The sequence below is a fragment of the Crinia signifera genome, chromosome 5 (assembly GCF_055691185.1).
Source record: "Crinia signifera chromosome 5, ASM5569118v1, whole genome shotgun sequence".
NCBI classification, from domain to species: domain Eukaryota; kingdom Metazoa; phylum Chordata; class Amphibia; order Anura; family Myobatrachidae; genus Crinia; species Crinia signifera.
The window spans coordinates 70,842,057-70,864,190 of record NC_139221.1 but is presented as its reverse complement, the minus strand read 5'-3'; the positions used below and the strand labels follow the sequence as shown (position 1 = coordinate 70,864,190).

The 22,134-nt window shown below is 44.8% G+C and overlaps 1 protein-coding gene across 7 annotated transcripts in view; it reads left to right on the top strand.

Moving 5' to 3' along the window:
* Nucleotides 1-4,523: 4,523 nt before the first annotated feature.
* Nucleotides 4,524-22,134, top strand: part of SPIDR (scaffold protein involved in DNA repair) — a 419,457-nt gene continuing 401,846 nt past the window's right edge. For 6 of the 7 annotated variants that reach the window (XM_083187431.1, XM_083187430.1, XM_083187434.1 and 3 more), the window contains exons 1-3: nucleotides 4,525-4,716; nucleotides 18,639-18,794; nucleotides 19,489-19,558. In XM_083187431.1, coding sequence (XP_083043557.1) covers nucleotides 4,702-4,716; nucleotides 18,639-18,794; nucleotides 19,489-19,558 — 241 coding nt within the window. In that variant the 5' untranslated portion in view covers nucleotides 4,525-4,701. Of the gene's footprint in view, nucleotides 4,717-18,638; nucleotides 18,795-19,488; nucleotides 19,559-22,134 lie in introns of all 7 variants that reach the window. The other variant, XM_083187433.1, reaches the window with a different exon arrangement.

Sequence of the window (22,134 nt, the reverse complement as noted above, 5' to 3'; positions counted from 1 at the left end):
CTCTGTTGGACTGGCAGCACGGAGAGCGGGAGCGACAGAGTGAGCGGCTGGAGCAGCAGCGGTGAGTGCTGCTTACAATCTCATTCGGTTAGTCCCACCTACGGCTCAGCCCCCTTTTGTACTATCCCCGCCGGCCCCGCCCCCTACTTGCTGCAGCTGGCTGCCCTCTCCCGGAGGGCAGCTGAAAAGTCGGCAACCCTGCCTTACCTGCACCTCATGTCACCTGTCTGTATCCCCCTCCATCTAGACTAGACCAGGCCGGGGGGTAGATCGTGATCTACCACTAGATATGGGGGCATCTGCTAGCAGATCATGACCAAGTGAACAAAAATACACTTGAACTGACATTCCTCTGCAGCTGCTATATATCAGCCTGGCCCCACATCCACAGACTGTAATACCGGGATTTATGTTCTGCACCAGCACATAGGCTCCTCACTGTGCAAAGTACAGCCTGAGTGTGGCATTTAATTGTCTGATATGGGTGGTACAGAGGCTGTTGGGTGAAGCTGCTGGAGCATAGCCTCCTCCTGCTGCATTCACATGACACCCGAGTATGCAATTATATGCTTGTGTCCTAGTTATCAGCTGATGACTAACTAATAGGTCTAATAACAATGGCAATTTCTCTTCCATAGAAAGCATAGTACAAGGTACCATCTGGCAAGTTGTCTTTAATAAACTCCACCCTCATTTATTACATTTTTCAATAAAACAACCGCTTTTATTCTTGTGCAATGTATATATAATATTACATTATATTACATGTTTATGGTATGGGGGGATATACTGTAAAAGCACTTATTTTCACACGGCTTTAATTTTCGCGATTTTCGCTAGCCTTCCGTTTTCGCGAAAATTAAAGCCGCGCGAAATATTTCCCTCCCTTCTCATTTAATATGGGGGGTTCTATTTACAGCAGGTACAGTAGTCATTCGCGAAATTTTCAGCTCGCGAAATCGACGATTTCTTTATTATCGCGAAAATTACTGCTCGCAAAATGATGTGCTTATACCAGGGGTTCCCAATCTTTTTTGATTCACGGCACCCTAGAGAATCAGAATTTTTTTCACGGCACCCCTAGGTCCAAAAATAATTAATTAGATTGGGTTTATATGCGATTCTTAGGTTTAGTTATGTGGTAAAGGGCAGGATTTGCTGCTGTCTGTACACATTCTAAGATTGGCAGCCACCAGCACTGGTTTTGCTCATAAATAATTAACCATTAATAATTTGAGTTGGTCCTGGACCACCAAGCCGTGGCACCCCTGCATGTGTCCCGAGGCACCCCAGGGAGCCACGGCACACAGTTTGGGAACCACTGGCTTATACAGTAAGAGGTTGCAGATTTGAAGTAAAGTTGCCCATACATGGTGCTTTTGCACCGTGTGATGCAATGCACGCTCCCGCGGGCATCTCATCGCACAGTACACAAATACTGCTTTCTGATCGCATTGCATTGCATGCAAATCGCAGGCAAAACGCATGCGTTGCGATGCGATCCAGCCCATAATGGATGCGATCATCGCACCGTGTATGGACACCTTTACTCTGTATGTGTGTAAAGGTGCGTACACACGTATAGATTTTCTGTCTGATTTATCTGGTGGGAACAAAAACCTGGAAATGTATGGGAGCAACTGACAATCAAAAAATTGGTCCCAAACACTTGAAAACAGACAGTGATCAGTCAGACAAATTGTTTAAATCATTCTAATATAACAAATTTATCAAAGCATATATATATTTTTTCCTGCATTTGGGTAGAAATTTTTGATTGTCATATGCTCCCATACATTTCCAGGATTTTGTTCCCACCAGATAGATCGGACAGAAAATCTGCACATGTGTACGCACCTTAAGAGTGGTTAGCAAAATAGAACCTGTTGTTTGAAGCATAACAAGCATATTGCCTGTGAGCCTAAATCAGCGGTGGATGCCATCTATGCACAGTTGCTGATTCTTATGTATTCATATCTGCAAAAACATTCTGTCACCATCTGTAATGGCAGCAATGGCATGTGCAACTGTGACCGTGGCCGCCATCATACAGTTAGGTTTATGTGTGCGCAGTAAGGGTTTTCCGGCACTTTCCTGCATGCAGAATAGCAAAATAAAATTGCTAATCTGAACAAATACATACCTCCCAACTTTTGATCTGAAGAAATAGGGACACTCGCGCGGCGCCCGAAAAGGGGCGGGGCGTATGCAAATGAGGGCGCGGCTTATGCTAATTAGCCGCGACCTCATTTTCATACGAGAATAGACTGCGCACAGACTGCGCATGCGCACAGCGTCTATTCTACTAGATTGGGGGGTCTCCCAACTGCCACCCCCCGCAGCGGGAAAATGCCTGCCGCGGGACTGTCCCTCTAAAATCGTGACAGTTGGGAGGTATGCAAATATCAGTATATGGGCCACCTCTGAATCACGCCCGCTGAACGAAAAGTAAATCCCGGGTCACAAATGTCTGTCCACACCTGGTATACAGGATAAAGATTTGCATATAATGCAGTGTTGCCGACTTTACCAGCAGTGTTGTCGGTGGGGGGGGGGGGGGGATGAATGTGATGTTATTAAGCCCCACCCCCAGGATGTAAGATAGCACAATTCTTTCCAAGTAGGGGGCGGGGCTAAAATAACACAATTGTGTACGTTTAGCTCCTCCCCCTCCTCTGAGACCTGTGGATTGCGGCATCTAGATCTCTCTGCTGACCTTTGACACTGTCGACCACTCTCTTCTCATACAAACACTACAATCCCTAGGACTTCAGAACACTGCCCTTTCTTGGTTATCTTCCTACCTATCTAATCGCTCTTTCGGTGTTCGCTTCTCTGATTCTACCTCCTCCTCACTACCTCTGTCCGTTGGAGTACCACAAGGTTCAGTCTTAGGTCCTCTGCTTTTCTCAATCTATACCTCCTCACTTGGGAAACTAATCAACCCTTTTGGATTTCAGTATCACCTGTACGCTGATGATACTTAAATCTATCTATCCTCCCCAGAACTGTCACCATCAGTATTGCTCCGTGTCTCTGATTGTCTTTCTGCCATTTCATCTTGGATGTCCTCTCACCACCTCAAAGTTAACATTTCCAAAACAGAATTAATTATATTCCCACCAGCCAAGAGTAGTTACCACGCTGATATCTCTATCACTGAGAACACAACAATTAATCCTACTCCACAAGCTCGCTGCCTAGGGGTCATCCTCGACTCAGAACTGTCCTTCATTCCTCACATTCAATCTGTCTCTAAATCGTGTTACATGCATCTTAAAAACGTATCCAAAATCCGTCCGTACCTTACACAAGACACTGCAAAAACTCTAATCCATACACTCATTATATCATGCATTGATTATTGCAATGGCCTCCTTACCGGTCTTCCTAAGAAAAGACTCTCACCACTACAATCCATTTTGAATGCAGCTGCGAGGCTGATCTTCCTGGCTAGACGTTCATCATCTGCTGATCCGCTCTGCCAGTCCCTCCATTGGTTGCCTGTATACTACCGCATTCAATATAAAATACTACTACTTACATACAAAGCCATCACTCTGACTGCACCGACTTATATCTCTTTGCTTATTTCAAAATATATCCCCACCCGACCTCTCTGCTCGGCACAAGATCTGCGTCTCTCATCCACACTCATTTTTCGCTCCCACTTACACTTGCAGGATTTTTTTCGGGCAGCACCCACCTTATGGAATGCCCTTCCACGCACATTAAGACTCTCCTCTAGCCTCCAAAATTTCAAGCGTTCCCTGAAAACTCACCTCTTCAGGTTAGCTTATCATATTCAGGACCCCCACACAACCTCCAGTAGCATTCAGATCTAATTGCATCCCATCAGGACTGTCTAGTAATCTGATGGGACTGCCATACTATGGAATTCTATCCTTACGTATCCCTCCTATTATCCCTTTAGATTGTAAGCTTGCGATCAGGGCCCTCCTACCTCCATGTCGGTTTGTATCTACCCAGTTTGTTTAATCACTGTTGTTTCCAATTGTAAAGCGCAACGCAATATGCTGCGCTATATAAGAAACTGTAAATAAATAAATAAATGTATATGCCGAGGTCGGGGGGAAGACGCCGCAATCGGGGGGTGGAGCCTCCTGGGTATTCCGGGCAACCCTGATATAAAGCCCTATATATATACTTGCCGATGGCCACCATCGATGATATTGCGCTTTCCAAAAGATCTCTTTATAGTGTGTATGGGGCTTAATTTATATACTTGTGGATATAGGAGATTGTTTTTTTTTTTTATTACAAACAAAAAAATGGGGAAAGCAGGTGATCAGTTATTGCTATTCAAGTACAGCACACACGGTACTACATCGAAATAATTTACACAATTGAAAAACAGACAAAACCTGCACCAGTTGTGTATAATCTAGCTGTGTTACACACATACAGCAGAGATGCTGAAACACACATCACGTGACGCAGCGACAGCGCATTGGACGCCGAATGATCAGGCACGCATGCGCAACTGGACGGCTCCTTTTATTGGCGCGTCTCCCTTCACTTCAGATCCAATCAGATGTGAATTCGTAGGCATGGCGCCAGAGATCAACAGCAAAAGCAGCAGCAGTATGCGCGGTGACCCGCAGGGACCAAGGCGAAAGCGAGAGGCGGGAGGGTATCAGTAGTAGCCTGTACCTGTGCCCGGCACATCCCGTCGCCGCCATGCCCCAGGGGAAGGTAACCTTGGCCTTTACTTCCGCACTCGTGTCCGGGGTGGTTGGCTGCTGTGATCCCTGTATGTGGTATATGCTGTACACAGTGCATTCATCGCATGGGTGTGGATTGTTTGGTCGACCACAACTAGATTGACAAGCATTGGGTCGACACCACTAGTTGACAGGCAGCAAGGTTGACTGGACATTAGGACGACATGGGCAAAGTCGACAGTCAAAAGGTCAACATCCTTTTCACTGTTTTTTTACCTGAATGTTGACATGGACACAAGTGCACCGCATCGCTCGCTAGTGGATGGTAGGGCATGTGGATGGTGGATAGTAGGGCATAAAATACCGCCTGGCGGCACATGTTGGCTCAAAAAAACAGTGAAAAACCCCATGTTGACCTTTTGACTGTTGACCTTGCCCATGTCGATCTAATGCTTGTGTCAACCTAGACCCATGTTGACCTTGTTGCCTGTCGACCCAATGCTTGTCGACCTAGTTGTTGTAGACCTAATGACCATATATCCATCGCATCTCTGCCGACCACCTTCTGTGTGGATGGCAGCGTCACCTTTCAGTACTTACATTACTTTCTGTAGTAGCGTACAGGGCAGCACAGCACAGCTCAAGTTCCCAAAGGTGGCTCAGAATAAGTATTTGTGTGGCTGCCTACGAGCTGCAGCATTATGGTGAAAAATTATTATAATTATCTGTTGATTGTAGAGAAGTAATAAATAAAAAAATTGGATCATAAAATATAATAAATATTAAAATCAGACTGCCCTGGGTGGCACCAATGTCATATCTAAGCGACTCAGGGGGAGGCAAGGTGAGTCCATGGTAGATGCAAGATCAAAGTGGACTTCAGGACCTTGATGTCACAACCAAAGTAGGTGGGCTAACATTCTGAGGGACCCATTTACTATGTGATGGCATATGCAATGCGATCTGGGTGGCATTTTTAATGTGATCCTTTCGGCGGTATGTTTGTTCCAGGGACAAGGGTTCGGAAAGGAGCTCGTCCCTGTGCTTGGCTTCACTAGGTGACGGAGGATCTGTGAATATGCGGTCAGTGCTGACTGCTCCCCATCCCCCCACCCCTCCCCCCTGCCGAAGGCATTGCCGATCGGCACTGCGGTCCATAGGCTACAATGGGCTGCTGCCGGTAGCCAAGGGACCCAATGTGATGCTGCCTGATGTTGATACATCGGGCAGTATCGCATTCCCCATAGAAACCTATGGGGGAAGTGGATACAAGTGGGACAGCAGGGATCTGAGATTTTGGTACTCTTTACCTAGCAGGGCGCCCATCGCATGTACATTGCATGCCATTATAATGGCATGCGATGCGACCGATACGATGCCTGCGATTTACATAGAAAACCATGTTAAACAGTAAATCGCATCGGTCGCATCGCATGCGACCAAAAAATCGCATGTGATGCGACCGACGCGATTACCGCGATTTTACATAGGAAACGATGTTAAATGGGTCAATTGACCCGATTTAACATAGGGAACAATGTTAAATGGCCCACAGACCCCAAATAGCCACCCTGGGCCCCCCCAATTGTTAACGCCACCCCACGATCAACGTGAACCCGAAGCGTGGCGAGCGGCGGCGGTACGTGTCCTCCGACCTTTTCATACCCCCACTATCCACGTCGGCGTGGAGTTGAGAATAGATAGTGTGGCGAGCGCAGCGAGCCACCGAGCCCGAAGCGTGGCGAGCGGACTCGGATACCTGTGAAGCCCGCAAAGGGAAGCGTATACCTGTGAAGGTATCCGCGGGGCTCGCTGCGCTCGCCACGCTTCGGGTTCACGTTGATCGTGGGGTGGCGTTAACAATTGGGGGGGCCCCGGGTGGCTATTTGGGGTCTGTGGGCCATTTAACATTGTTCCCTATGTTAAATCGGGTCAATTGACCCATTTAACATTGTTCCCTATGTAAAATCGCGTTGATCGCATGCGATTTTTTTGGGTTGCATGCGATGCGACCGACGTGATTTTTTTACTTGCGATGCCCATGATCAAAATCATGATCGCCCTGCTAGGTAAAGAGTACCGAGATTTTTGTTGCGGTCCCTCCTACATAAGGGGATACTTACTATTACATGGTAATGGGCCCCTTAAGCTGGCCTCACACTTGAGCAACTTCTACCCTCAGAGAAATCGCAGTTGATCACCAGCTTGAGCTGTGCCTTGCTTTGCTGCGTTTTGACAAATCTCTTCTGCAGCATGTGTGACTTGCAGGCTCGGATGCAGTGCACATTGCATCGGATCTGATGTCAATCACATGGGATTTGGTCACTTTACATGTGATTTATCGCTGCAATTGTGCCGAATCGCATGTGAACTGCTCTAGTGCATGGACACCATTACTATCCACGTCAACACCTATTCACTTTAGTAACCAAGCCCGATGTGTGGCAAGTGGGGATGCCAATCACTGGCTCACTGGGATTCCAAGATGTTAGGCCCAAAAACTGTCAGGATTTCAATCCCGGGATTGGATTTTACCATCCTGGGATTTTGTAATCAGTTGGCACACACACAATTTACTTGAGGCACCAGCAGTGCTTGGCCCAGTCACTGTCCAGCAACCACGTTGTGTGGCTGTGCTGTGTGATGTTAGCAGTCACGCACCTGCCTGCCCTCTCCTATACATCCACTGCTAAACAACCGTTCCCAGCCTGGTGTGGCAGCTGGAGGCAAATCCCGGGATTTTGAGATTTTACAGGATTGGAAAAATAGCAGGGATTTGCTTCCTTAATGGAAAGTATTGTAAACTTGTTATGGTACACTTTGGATCCTATGTACTGTACCTTGCTGCTCTCCCTGCCTTCACGGTTCACATGGTCCTTTAGCCTACTTGAGTTTAGACTCAAACATGGGTCCATTCTTTGGCTGACTATCTACTGCCTTATCCTACAGACGTTCCAAGCAGCATCACAACTCCCACAGCCCTATGGGAGAAGACACACAGGGGGAAATCTAACTAAGATGTTAGTTGTATTTCATATGGGATGTAGCTGTGGGCAACCAATCAGAAACTACTTCTCTTTTTTTTTTTTAGCACCTTCTAGAAGATAATAGATAGTATCTGATTGGTTGCCCAACTCACATCTTAGTAAATTTCCCCCATAGTGTGGAAGTTGTGAGCCAGAGGAAGGTGCGATCTTTAGCCAAGAGTAGGTATGGGTGGTATTGCCCCTAGACTGTGCTTCCCAGTGTGGCCACATTGCCCGCACACCCCTCCTTGCAGCCCAGATTAAAATAATTTGAAGATATCCATTTCTTTCTTGGGCAGATGCATTCATCTTTCTAAACTGTGAAGAAGTTGTCTATAGAAACCAATGTGCAGCTACCTATCATTCTATAATATCTACATGCTCAATGTTAGCTAGAAGCTAATTGGATGCTACTGTTTAGATGGCTTGACACATTTCTGTATTATTGATTATTTACAGATCTTCTGTACATCCCACATGTAGGGCCTGATTCAGAGGATGGATGTTTTTATACAGCAGCTGGGTCTTTGGACACAGCATCTGTACACAAATATAATAATGATTGCAGGAGGTGTCTTAAGGAAAAAGACATTGCAGATTTGATTGCTGTGTACAAATCCTCAGCATCGGATCAGCTGCGTGACCAATAGACATCTGTGTAACTCTCGGGTTTCTCATATTACACCTCTCGGCTCTGTTGATAGATCCATCTGTACATGCCAGACCTGGCTTTGAGATGCTGTGGGCTTCCAGTTACACCTTTATAAATAATATTTTATTTACATATATAATTTTTTTCCCTTTGGGGTATATTCAATTCCCTAAAATTTACAGAATATGCCTTCCAACATTGGGGTGTATTCAATGCTCCTACAAGCGGGGCACAGTGTTCTCCACTTTTTTGTTTGCCGTGCATTCTCCTTTTTTTTTTTTCTACCCCTCGCCATGCCTCCTGCTCACCCTTTTCAACGTGTCAGGTGGTGACCACAGACCACTTCTCTGCTCCTATGCTTTCTGGCTGATGTTTTGGTCACTTTTGAAAGCTGGCGGTGGCATGAGACGGGGTCTACAACCCACACAAGTGGCTCAGGTAGTGCAGCTCATCCAGGATGGCACATCAATGCGAGCTGTGGCAAGAAGGTTTGCTGCGTCTGTCAGCTTAGTGTCCAGAGCATGGAAGCACTATCAGGAGACAGGCCGGTACATCAGGAGACGTGGAGGAGGCTGTAAGAGGGCAACAACCCAGCAGCAGGACCGCTACCTCTGCCTTTGTGCAAGGAGGAACAGGAGGAGCACTGCCAGAGCCCTGCAAAATTACCTCCAGCAGGCCACAAATGTGCATGTGTCTACTCAAACGGTCAGAAACAGACTCCACGAGGGTGGCATGAGGGCCCGACGTCCACCGTGCAGGACGATTGGCAAATTTGCCACTGGCACCCTGTGCTCTTCACAGATGAAAGCAGGTTCACACTGAGCACATGTGACAGTCTGGAGACACCAAGGAGAACATTCTGCCTGCAACATCATCCAGCATGACCTGTTTGGCAGTGGGGTGGCATTTCTTTGGTAGGGGGGCCGCAAAGCCCTCCGTATGTTTGCCAGAGGTAGCCTGACTGCCTTTAGGTACTGAGATGAGATCCTCAGACCCCTTGTGAGACCAAATGCTGGTGCGGTTAGCCCTGGGTTCCTCCTTATGCAAGACAATGCTAGACCTCATGTGGCTGGAGTGTTTCAGCAGTTCCTGCAAGACGTAGGCATTGATGATATGGACTGGCCCGCCCGTTCCCCAGACCTGAATCCAATTGAGCACATCTGGGACATCCACCAATGCCACCTTATACCACAGACTGTCCAGGAGTTGGCGAATGTTTTAGTCCAGGTCTGGGAGGAGATCCCTCATGAGACCATATGCCACCTCATCAGGAGTATGCCCAGGCATTGTACGGAGGCTGTACAGGCACGTGATGGTCACACACACACTACTGAGCCTCATTTTGACTTGTTTTAAGGACATTACATCAAAGTTGGATCAGCTTGTAGTGTTTTTTTTTCCACTTTAATTTTGAGTGTGACTCCAAATCCAGACCTCCATTGGTTAATAAATTTGATTTCCATTGATAATTTTTTGTGATTTTGTTGTCAGCACATTCAACAATGTAAAGAACAAAGTATGTAATAAGAATATTTTTTTGAGGTGTGTGTGTGTGTGTGTGTGTGTGTGTGTGTATGTGATATATTATACAGGTTGAGTATCCATTATCTGAAATGCTCGTGACCACGAGCATTCCGGATAAGGGATTTTTACAAAAAATTTTCTTCACATACTTACCTGTCCCCGATTGTCCCTCGGCATCCATGGCAGGCCTTCAGCGACAGCTGAATGACACGATTGAGCTCCCTCACGGCGGCGCAGGCATCAGCTGCTCATATCGGAGCAGCCCTGCAGACACAGGACCTGCCTGCTCGCCGGCTGGGGAGGCGCTGAGGAGGGGAAGAATGCCGCGCCTGCTGGAGGAGAGGCTGCCAGAGAGGCCGGACTGCACTGCAACCACGAGGAGGACGCAGTGACACCCGGCCAGCACTGCAGCCTCCAGCATCGCCATCGGCCCAGGGGGACCACTGGAGGAGGAATATCATCTCCAGCTCCCCCTCTACATGAATGGGAGTGTCCTGGTGCAGGTCAGGATGGCGAGGAGGACCCAGAGCACTCTTCCCTGCAGGCCCACCCCTGGCCCCCTGCCTCACCGGGTGCCGGACGGCATTTACCCGACGTCGGGATCCGGACTGTCAAAAAACCGACTGCCAGGTTCCCGACGGCCACCTGCTATTTTCCCTTGTGGGGGTCCACGACCCCCATAGAGGGAGAAAAAGAATAGGTGGCTCGCGTAGCGAGCCCGCAAGGGGCTAAATTGCGCTCACCATGCTGTCTGGGTCCGGCCAGTCGGGCTAATGGCTGTCGAGATCCCGACTGTCAGACCCCTGTACCACACCCGCTTTGCCTAGGTGGCCCCTGCCCTGGTTGTCTCGCCAGCAGTAGCCACCCTTCCGTGCAGGCTTAGCCTTGGCCCCCTGTCTCACGCTCTGGCCTACTGCAGGCCCAGCCTTGGCCCCCCTGTCTCACACCCTGGCTTACTGCACACCCTGGCCTACTGCTCAGCCACGGCCCCCAACAAAGGCCCCCGGACTCATTGGAAATGATCAGGCCCCAGCCGCTGACTCCCATCACCAGCCGATGCGGGAGCCCAACTCCAGCCACAGGCCTTACTGTCTCTCCCCAGGCCTCAATGACCCCCCACCATCACCACTGCAAATGGCTGCCTAGGATCATCTGTGCACTCAACCATATATAACCTTGTGTCCCCTGTGTGATAACTGTACTGTCTCTGCTATAACTGCGATGTCTTTGCTTATACTGTTACCTATCTGGCTGCTTCAATGACCAGTGGCGCAGCTGATGGCTGCCTAGGCGCTGTGCAGCTTGGCGGGTATTTGTTCCCTGTGTGATATTGTACTGTCCCTGCTTATGTTGTTCCCTTCCGGCTGCTGCAACGACCAGTGGTGGCGCTTAGCTGCTCGGCGGGCATGTGTTCCCCGCATATAATGTCTCAATTTAATGTATGTAATGCCTCCCCCCCCCCTTTTTTATCCCTCCTTGATGCTGCACTGTAAATCCACAAAAAATTCCTAGTGTGCGCAAGCATACATGGCCAATAAAGTTGATTCTATTATATTCTATCACCTGCAGGTTGTTTCTCCAAATTGTCTAGTTTATTAGTTAAGTTAGTGGCTTTCTCTTTTCTTAGAGAGTTGATTGTTTACAAACGGCTCATCAAACTATCTTCCAAGCAGAAATTCTTTGCTCTGCTTCATCTAGACCAGTGGTTCTCAACCCCGGTCCTCAAGTACCCCCAACAGTGCATGTTTTGCAGGTCTCCACACAGAATCACCCGTAATAGGATTGGCTCCACCTGTGACCTTTTAACCCCTTCCTGACAGAGCCAGTTTTTGCGTTCCTGACAGAGCCCTTTTTTTTCAAATCTGACATGTCTCACTTAAGTGGGGATAACTTTTTTTTGCTTTTACTTATCCCAGTGATTTTGAGATTGTTTTTTCGTGACACATTGTACTTCAAGTTAGTGGTAAATTTTCGTCGATACAGTCTGTGTTTTTTTGTGAAAAATACCAAAATGTCGGAAAAAAATGGAAAATTTTGCGATTTGCAAAATGTTAAATTTTCTGCTTGTGAGACAAATAATCTTACCACTCAAAATAGTTAATAACTAACATAGACCATATGTATACTTTATGTTGCCATCATTATTTCAACCTCATTTTCATTTTTTTGGACACTAGGAGGCTTACAATATGAATAGCAAATTCTCAAATTTTCAAGAAAATTTCAAACACTGATTTTTTTTAGGGACCAGTTCAGTTCTGATGTGACTTTGAGGGACTTGTATGTGAGACACCCCCATAAATGATGCCATTTCAAAAACTGCACCCCTCACAGTATTCAAAACAGCATTTTGGAAGTTTGTTAACCCTTTAGGTGTTTCACAGGAATTAAAACAATGTGTAGGTGAAATTTCAAAATTTCTTTTTTTTTGCAGATTTGCAATTTTAATACATTTTTCTAAGGAACACAGTACATTTTACTAGAGAAATGTGACTAAAAATTGATTCCCCCAATTCTTTTGTTTTCATAAATATCCTATATGTGGCCCTAGTGTGCACGTTGACCAAACCACAGGCTTCATAATAGAAGGAGCACCTACTTGATTTTGGAGCCTCCTTTTTATGAGATTATTTTTTAGGCACCATGTAGGTTTCTAGGCACCATAAAATGCTAAAAGTTAGGAACCCCCCCACAAGTGACCCCATTTTGCAAACTACACCCTTCAGGGAATTCATCTAGGGGTATAGTGTACATTTCAAACCCCCAGGGGTTTCACCAATTGTGGTACAACTGGGCAGTGAAAATGAAAAAAATTAATTTTTCATTTTCACAGCTCAGTTGTATCAAAATTGGTGAAACCCCTGGGGGTTTGAAATGTACACTATACCCCTAGATGAATTCCCTGAAGGGTGTAGTTTGCAAAATGGGGTCACTTGTGGGGGGGTTCCACTGTATGGGTGTTTCGGGGGTCATTCAACCAGAATCTGTGCTGCAAAATCCAAATATCACTCCTTCCCTTATGAGTCCTGCCATGCACCCAACTGGTATTTTTTGGTCACATGTGAGGCATTGCCGTACTCGGGAGAAATTGGGGCACAGATTTTGGGGTGCTTTGTCTCCTTCATTCCTTGTGAAAATGAAAAATTTTGAGCCAGATCTGCATTTTTGTGTAAAAAAATGTATTTTTTTACAGAAAAATGCAGTTCTGGCTCAAAATTTTTCATTTTCACAAGGAATGAAGGAGACAAAGCACCCCAAAATCTGTGCCCCAATTTCTCCCGAGTACGGCAATGCCTCACATGTGACCAAAAAATACCATTTGGGTGCATGGCAGGACTCAGAAGGGAAGGAGTGATTTTTGGATTTTGCAGCTCAGATTCTGGTGGAATTTTGGTGGGTGCTATGTCGCATTAGCAAGACCCCCAAAGCACCAATACAGTGGAAGCCCCCCACAAGTGACCCCATTTTGGTCACCAGCTTTGGGAGGGGGGCTGGCGCTGCGGCTGGCGGGGGGGTGGGAGGGGTGCTGGCGCTGCGGCAGCCGGGTGGGTGGGAGGGAGGGGGGCTGCCGGGTGGGGGGGGCTGGCGATCGGTGGTGATCGGTGCAGTACTTAACAGCACCGATCACCACCGATCACTGTGTTACCGAGCGGCTTAGCCGCCGGTAACACAGAAAACGCTGCAATTGGCTGTTCACATTTGAACAGCCAATCGCAGCGATTGCCGCGAGGGGGGATGTCTGCTGTCAGGGACAGCAGACATCTCCAAACTGTCACCGCGTCTATAGACGCGGTGACAGTTAAAACCATGACGTATATATACGTCTTTGGTCGGGAAGTACCTCCCAACCATGACGTATATATACGTCATATGTCGGGAATATCTTTTTATATATATATGTATATGTATATATGTATATGTGTATATATATATATATATGTATATATATATATATATGTGTGTGTGTGTGTGTGTATATATATATATATATATATATATATATATATATATATATATATATATATAATATATATATTATTTCAGTTCATTATCATGTTTTTTTACTTTTTATGCAGCTCATGCTGCTGCTGCAGGCTGGCAGGGGGGGGGGGGGAGGGGGGAGGGGGGGGGGGCGCTGCTTGCGGGTACCTGTCCTGCGACGCTTTATGTACCTGGCGGCGGCGGCGGGGGTCCCTGCAGTGAATAATAAATAACAAGCTCTATCCGGCGGCGCGGGAAGTGCTTCTATTTTGAAGAAACACTGGCCGCACGCTGATTGGCTGAATCAGCGTGCGGCCAGTGTTTTCAAAATAGAAGCACTTGCCGCGCCGCCGGATAGAGCTTGTAATTTATTTTTCACTGCAGGGACCCCCGCCGCCGCCGCTGCCAGGTTGTGATACACCTGTGTCGACCAGTAGGTGTATAAGTGGCAGAACGTAAATCAGAGCCTGGGAATATTGTGCATAAGGGCACTGCTATCCGCAAACATCAGCAGTTAGCTATATGCTAGTTCCCGTGCTGGTCACAAAGCGTCGCAGGACAGGTACCCGCGCGGGCTTCTGTCAGATTCCGACATAGACACCCCTTCCTCCCCAGACGGCACAACAGGTACCGGTGGCATGGGGGGGCGAAATGCCGCCCTCCAGTGGCCGGCGCCCTAGGCAAATGCCTAGACTTGCCTAGTGGTGGCGCCGGCCCTGCGTGTGTATGCACCTTTAGGCTGGGTACACAGTGTAAAGGTGGCCATACATCAGAAAGATATTGTACCCAATCATACAATCCCTGCAACTTGTAAAAAATGGCACATTAAATGCCAAATTGTGTATGAGCCTCCCGGGGAGCTGCCGGGCGGCTCGCAGGAGAATTGGGTCCGTCCTGTCCCTAGGACAAGTCAACCTAATGTATGGGGGCCCTTAGACTGGTCTTTCTGATGTATGGCTACCTTAAGTTATATCTGCAGATCAATTGATTGGTACAGATGTTGGATGATCGGTTTTACACACCGCATGATGCAATGATATATATCTTTAGATATATCGGCCATTGGCTGTTTCAAAGGCAATGCAGTACTTGTATGTCTGTGAGCGATGCCGTTCAAACATGTTGCTAGTATACACTGGCTGATCACTAAATGATAGATCAGATGATTAATTGATTGCCTAATATATCTGCCTGAATAATTCAGATTGTGTGTTTTTTTTTTTTTTTTTACATTCAGCTCTTTTTAACAAACTAGCTAATATGGATTTATATTTTGCATAAGTAACAATCTTTTCCATTCTAAATCAGAATAATTTGAGTTCTATGTGCCGTTTGATTTGATATGGCCTTCGATTCAATTTCTACTATATTTTTTTCTTTTTGATTTCCACTAAACATGAATGTGCATCGGGATCGAATGTGGAAAAACCATTCGATGCCCTTTCGATTCAATTTTTGCTTCTAATAAGCAAAGTTGAATAGAAAAATAGTGGAAATCTCACAATGTGTAGCCTCTTATTACAGTAGTTCTAAATCATATATTTCTTGTCCCTGTTTATCCTATATAAGGTGCTCATGTGGGAGTCCATCATATATCTTTTAGAAATTGGCCATAGGAGATTTATCTTGGAAGAGTTCACTGGAGACGAGCCAATCATGTGATTTTGTGATGAGAAAATCCTGTATTTCTAGTGTTTTTCTTCATAGTTATAAAATGCTCATTTTCAAGATTTATGTAGATATCATCCAGGGATTGGTAATATGTTGCTGATTTCCCAGAGGATCAATTGCCAAAGGAATACCTCATGTTTGTGCTTTAGATAATCAGATGAGCAGTGACTCAATAGGAAAGTATTTACCAGGATTTTCAATAGCTGTTTTTGATATATTACCATTGTTTACCAGAGCTTAGAACACTTGGAAAATGCCATTTTAAATGAAAAATAATCTGACAAATCTTTGGATTGCAGACGTAGTTTGCCTGAGGACAGTAGTATTACCCACTGGTTTTCTGATTTACAATCCTACAGTTTGTCATGCCAGTGGCACCTAGTGGGTTTAAACCATTACCTGAAGTGAAGTGTCTGATGATTAACAACCTTCAAATCACTGAAAATGTTACAATAAAACTTTCAGTTGAAAACCATATAAAACTTAAAGGCCAGCATAGCCCCTGAACATCTGAATCCATGAGTGCCCAAATTCTCTCAAATGCACCTGATCACGTGAACGTGGCCAAACACACCTGAATCCGAGTGCCCAAACTCGCCGAATGCACACAAACACCTTAGCGCACCAACTCCCAAATACCCAACCATGTGACCACACCCGAATATCTGAACGCAGCCAGACCCGTCCAAATACCCAAATGGGTACTTATGTAATATCTGGACTCCCGTTTTTCTTATGAGACCGCGGGGCTCGCTGCGCTCGCCACGCTTCGGGCACGGTGGCTCGCTGCGCTCGCCACACTATATAAAATTAACTCCATGCGTAGTTGGATAGTAGGGGTATGAAAAAATGGGGTGCATTTAACATGGGAGTCCAGATAATACATAAGTACCCCCAAATGTACGAATATCCAAGTCCCACAGATCTTTAGCTGCATATTCTGATCTTCCCTGCTGCAGGTAAGATCAAAAGATCCACGGGAGTGTACATCAGATCATGATTGATTGCGAACGATTTGCGTAAAAATCACTGTAGTGCGTAGGCACATTCCAGTTACTATGGGCCTTATTCTAGTTCACTCTTTCTGACAAAATCCTTAGATGGACAAAACCATGTGCACTGCAGGGGGGGGGGGGGGGGAAGATGTAAAATGTGCAGAGAATTAGATTTGGGTGGGTTATTTTGTTTCTGTGGTATACTGGCTGCTTTATTTTTACACTGCAATATAGATCTCACTTTGAAGTAAAACCCCACCCAAATCTAATTCTCACTGTACAAGTAATATCTGCCCCACCTGCAGTGCACATGGTTTTGTCCATCTAAGAAGGATTTTGTCAGAGTGAACTAGAATAAGGCCCTATATGTGGTGATGGGTTTGTATTTATAGCTGCAGAAGAATATAGTTGGTGCTGCATACAAGGAATGCGTAAGATAATATAGCAAAGTCTGTTTGGCTGATCGCTTCATTGACCGCTTTAAAACGGTTTTATTTCCCTGTTTTTTTTTTTTTTTTAGCCCCTTAATATGTATAAAATAGAATAGATAGCAGAGCGCTGGGAATAATAATGTGTCCTTGCTGCCGTCTAGGGGGATACTCAACCCCTCTTAGAGAGAAAATATGGAAAAAACAGGGGGGTAGGCGGCGCTAAAGGACACTAAAGGCACACAATTTTAAAAAAGTACAAATTTATTTACCAATAATCACAATAACAATTATTTATAAAACTGAAAACACCGGCCGGTGGTTTGGAAAATTGAGAAAACCTATTGGTGCATAAGTAACGATTTTTAAAGCATCACCAGATAAACTGGATTCAATCTGCACAGTCCAGCAAGGGTTTGTAAGATACTATTTAGTATCCCCTATATAGCATATCTATTAACGCAGAACTTTATCAGCAATTCAAGCAGACAAAGGGTTAATTAATGGCAGTCTTTTTGTGCAAAGCGGTGTTAGTCTGGTATCAGAAGTTTAAGTAGCGTTTTTTAAGCAGACATCCTTCTTTTAAGCACATATAAGGGTTAATTCCAAGCCAAACATTTTAACACTCAGTCATTAGAGCCACATACAAGCTTGAAGATGTTAGAAAGCTTTGTAGTTAGATGGGTGCAAAAAGGTATACTTATGCTCCGTTTGTAATCCACGGGAGTTGATTCTATCGCCCACGCCTGGAGAGGGTTCACGGCTGTGTGAGAACTGTCAGCCTTGTCTCGAACACGCTTGCTCCGGCTTCCGGGTCTCCCAGCAGGGTGCTTTCAGAGTGTCAATTGACAAATCGAATGTTCCTATGACGCGTTTCCCCGCCTCTTGGAGTGTCAGCGGCTTCCTCAGATCTGAGGAAGCCGCTGACACTCCAAGAGGCGGGGAAACGCGTCATAGGAACATTCGATTTGTCAATTGACACTCTGAAAGCACCCTGCTGGGAGACCCGGAAGCCGGAGCAAGCGTGTTCGAGACAAGGCTGACCGTTCTCACACAGCCGTGAACCCTCTCCAGGCGTGGGCGATAGAATCAACTCCCGTGGATTACAAACGGAGCATAAGTATACCTTTTTGCACCCATCTAACTACAAAGCTTTCTAACATCTTCAAGCTTGTATGTGGCTCTAATGACTGAGTGTTAAAATGTTTGGCTTGGAATTAACCCTTATATGTGCTTAAAAGAAGGATGTCTGCTTAAAAAAACGCTACTTAAACTTCTGATACCAGACTAACACCGCTTTGCACAAAAAGACTGCCATTAATTAACCCTTTGTCTGCTTGAATTGCTGATAAAGTTCTGCGTTAATAGATATGCTATATAGGGGATACTAAATAGTATCTTACAAACCCTTGCTGGACTGTGCAGATTGAATCCAGTTTATCTGGTGATGCTTTAAAAATCGTTACTTATGCACCAATAGGTTTTCTCAATTTTCCAAACCACCGGCCGGTGTTTTCAGTTTTATAAATAATTGTTATTGTGATTATTGGTAAATAAATTTGTACTTTTTTAAAATTGTGTGCCTTTAGTGTCCTTTAGCGCCGCCTACCCCCCTGTTTTTTCCTTAATATGTATATCCAGTGTATCTAGAGTAATGCTTTTTGGTTTCATTATAGAGAAAGCGATCTGCAGATAAGACGCGCCTGTTATTTCCGGATGATTCAAATAACTGTGCTAAACAATCCACTGGGGAGGCTACATTGAAGCCTGCGTCACTCAGTCATGCATGGATGCGATGTAGTGAAGGATTTGATGGGTGTCCGGTAGATAAGGTAAGGGGTTCAATTGGTATTGTTACTTTTTCTCAAAAACATCCAATGTGTATATGTCTGTTCCGTTATCTGTATTCAGAAAGGAGGTTGTCTGGAGGTGTGCAATTACAAATTAGTACTTTAATTCTGTTTTTACTTTCACAAAAACAAGCAGAAACAAATGCAATACTTCCATAAGCATTTCTGCTTGCATAGTGGTTTATTAACAGCACAACTGCATTACTAAGAAGCGGATTGCATATTATTCATTGGAAAAATGCAAGAAAGTGTTTACATAGGTGACTTGTAATTGTATATACATGGTCTAAATGGCAAAAAGTTACACTATGAAAAAAAAAATCTTGAATGGGGCGGTGTTCCACAGTCTTACATCACAAAGTGCACAGGAGCTGCTGGCATGCGGATGGTTTACAGATAGACTCTCCATTGGTCAACATACACCAATGTCAACATTCACAAAAGGTAGACCTGGCAATGGTTGACACATGAGAAGGTCGACGTGTTTTTTATTTTGCAACTTCTTTCCACTTGGATCTTTTCATGCTTTACCATCCAAGTGTGGAGACACAAGGAGTCACCTTGCCCAAAACAAAGCAAGCCATGCAAGATTTTGCTGTATGAAATGAGCAGGAAGTTTATCATAAATAAGATTTTTTTCTTCTTTTTTTTTTTTCTTCCTTGTTTTACTTTCTAGGCATCTAGGTTATATGAAAGAAAACCACAAGCTGTCCGGCATTTGGCAAAGTCATTTGTTTTTGATGAAGGTAAATTACATTTCTTATTGCTTGAACTACAGAATATTCTATTCTAATATTTTAAATATGTATTATGAAGGGCCGCAGCACAATAAAGATTAGGATGAATAGTTTGAGCTGACTCATGGCTTTAATGCAGTACAATGAATTTAGGATGATGAATTTATCATTATTTTCAGTGGACATGACATTTCCTTTGAGATATACATATAGATAGATTAGTTTCATTCAACCCCTTTATATAAATTTCTTAACCAACACACTGTTTATTGCGTGCCCTTGTCATTGGGAATAGTTTTTTCTCTTCAATAGTCTCCCCTGGCAAATCTTAGATTACTGTTTAAGGGCAGATATAGCTTTCCTTTCTGCCCTTCTTGTCATTATACGGAACAGCTGTGAGACTGTTTATCTTCTAATCCTGGTGTCACTCTGTCTTTCTCCCAAAGTAAGGACTTGTTGTGGAAATCCCACCACACACAATGTACTAATTGAAACTGCCTTTCATTTGTAACTAAAACAGTTTTTTCTTTGTTATACATGTATACTTTCACTGAAAAAATAGTCCAATCTGATCGTTTTGACAAAATGCAAAAGAGCAATTAATTCCATTATTTAAAGAGTCAATCCTTTACAAGGTATAGAGTGTAAGCTCCACTGGGGCAGGGACTGATGTGAATGTTCAACTATACTCTGTAAAGCGCTGCGGAATATGTGTGCGCTATATAAGAAACTGTTAATAAATAAATAAGGTATTGTTTTTCCTTGCAAACAATTGCGATTACAACCCACACCTCCAGTCAACTTGGGCGCCATTATGATCGAGCCCCAAGTACAAACATTTTTATCCAGGTACTGTAGTACACAATGTATGCACTGAATACCCAAAAGTGCTTTCCCATGTTCAGTTTCAAGTAATATCCATTGTATGAACTGCATCATAATCTTGGATATTTCCAATGTTAATATAACTTGCTATTTATATAAAAATGTGAATAAGTCTCAATTGCATACAATCTGGTCGGTTTCCGAAAGTTTTCAGCTGAATTGTGCTGAGTCACCTATACTTTTAAGAAATGCCTTTTTATCCAGTGTATGTGACTTTAACCCTTTCTCTATGAGAGATGTGCAAAATATCCAATAAAAATGCCATGGTCTCTCACATTTGTTTTATGAATTAAAATAAAAAATGTGTTAGAAAAATTTGATTTCCTAGTTATGGTAAACATTACAGGTCATTATGATAAATACAAATTTTTGCATGCCAATTTTCACACTTAATTTGACAAATTCACTCAAAGGTTTCACATCTTAAGGGACCCGTGCATAAATTGGGTAAATTCCCGATGGCGGATCGGCGATCCCATTATTTCAGTAGAATATCAAAATTCTCTGTGTCAATGGTTTTTGGGTTGGAATCAATGGGTCAAGGATTTCCAACATGCTGAATTTTTTATTTATTTTTATTTTTGTATTTATTTTTTACTATTTGATTATTATTTGGGTACTTATGTATTATCTGGGCTCCCATGTTAAATGCACCCCATTTTTCTTCTACGATCCCCATGGCAGCCATAACATTGGGATGTATCCCTTTCCCCATAGATCAGACAGGAGTTTTTTCTCTAGGACCGCCCACCTTGGGTATAACAGCCTCCTCCTCCTTAGCCTCAGTGTCTTTTTTTCCTGTCTCCGTTAGAGAGGACAGAGTAGGAGTTTATTTTACTTTTAGCAGGGCTACCTCTTATATCATGTGGGAAGGAGAGCATGCGAGGGGGACCAGATTTATCTATACCCCTATGCATAACACCCGTTTATATGCACAGCCAAATACCTGTTTAGACGCCTGTCTGGGAGCAAGGTACGTTTAAAGCCGACTGGAATACCTGTGGCCGCGGGGCTGAGGCGCTGCAGGCTGACGGTGCGCAGATGGAAGCAACGTGGGTGAGTCAAGCGGCAGTCTCAGCTGTAAGCCGCGACTGCACGCTGCGGGGCTAGGCACTGTAGGGCGGAAGTACGCGGCGGCGTCTACTTCCGCCCAGAGCAAACTCTAGTGTGCGCACAGAAAGGTGCCCCCGGAAAAATAGCAGGAAACGTCTGTTCCGCTCGGCCATCCCGAATACTGCTGGTACAGCAATGAAGGGGTTATGGCGCCATATTTAAACACAGCAGACAGCGCTGGTCAGTGCATCACGCTGGGCTGCAGAAACGATGGCTGAGATGGAAGTGCCTTCTTCCCCTAAGCTGGACAGTGCCCCTATGAGGTAAGCCCTTAGTTTTTTTGGGCATTAGAGTTCTTTTTATTTCTAGCTACTTAGCTTAGTGTATCTTATCTCTTATAGTGTGCCTACAGAGGTTACCCCTGTGCCAAAGAAAAGGCTCTCTAAAAAGAAATACATTGAATCTAATTGCATGTCATGTGATAAGGTCTTCTCTGCGAGTCAAAACAAGTCACTATGTGAAGAATGTGAGATAAGACATAAGGAGCCCATAAGAGAAGTGGCAAAGAAATCAGAGCATACGGAGATACTAAAAGAACTGATGGCTTGGATGAAACAGAACTTTGTGTCTAAGCATGAATTTGTCCA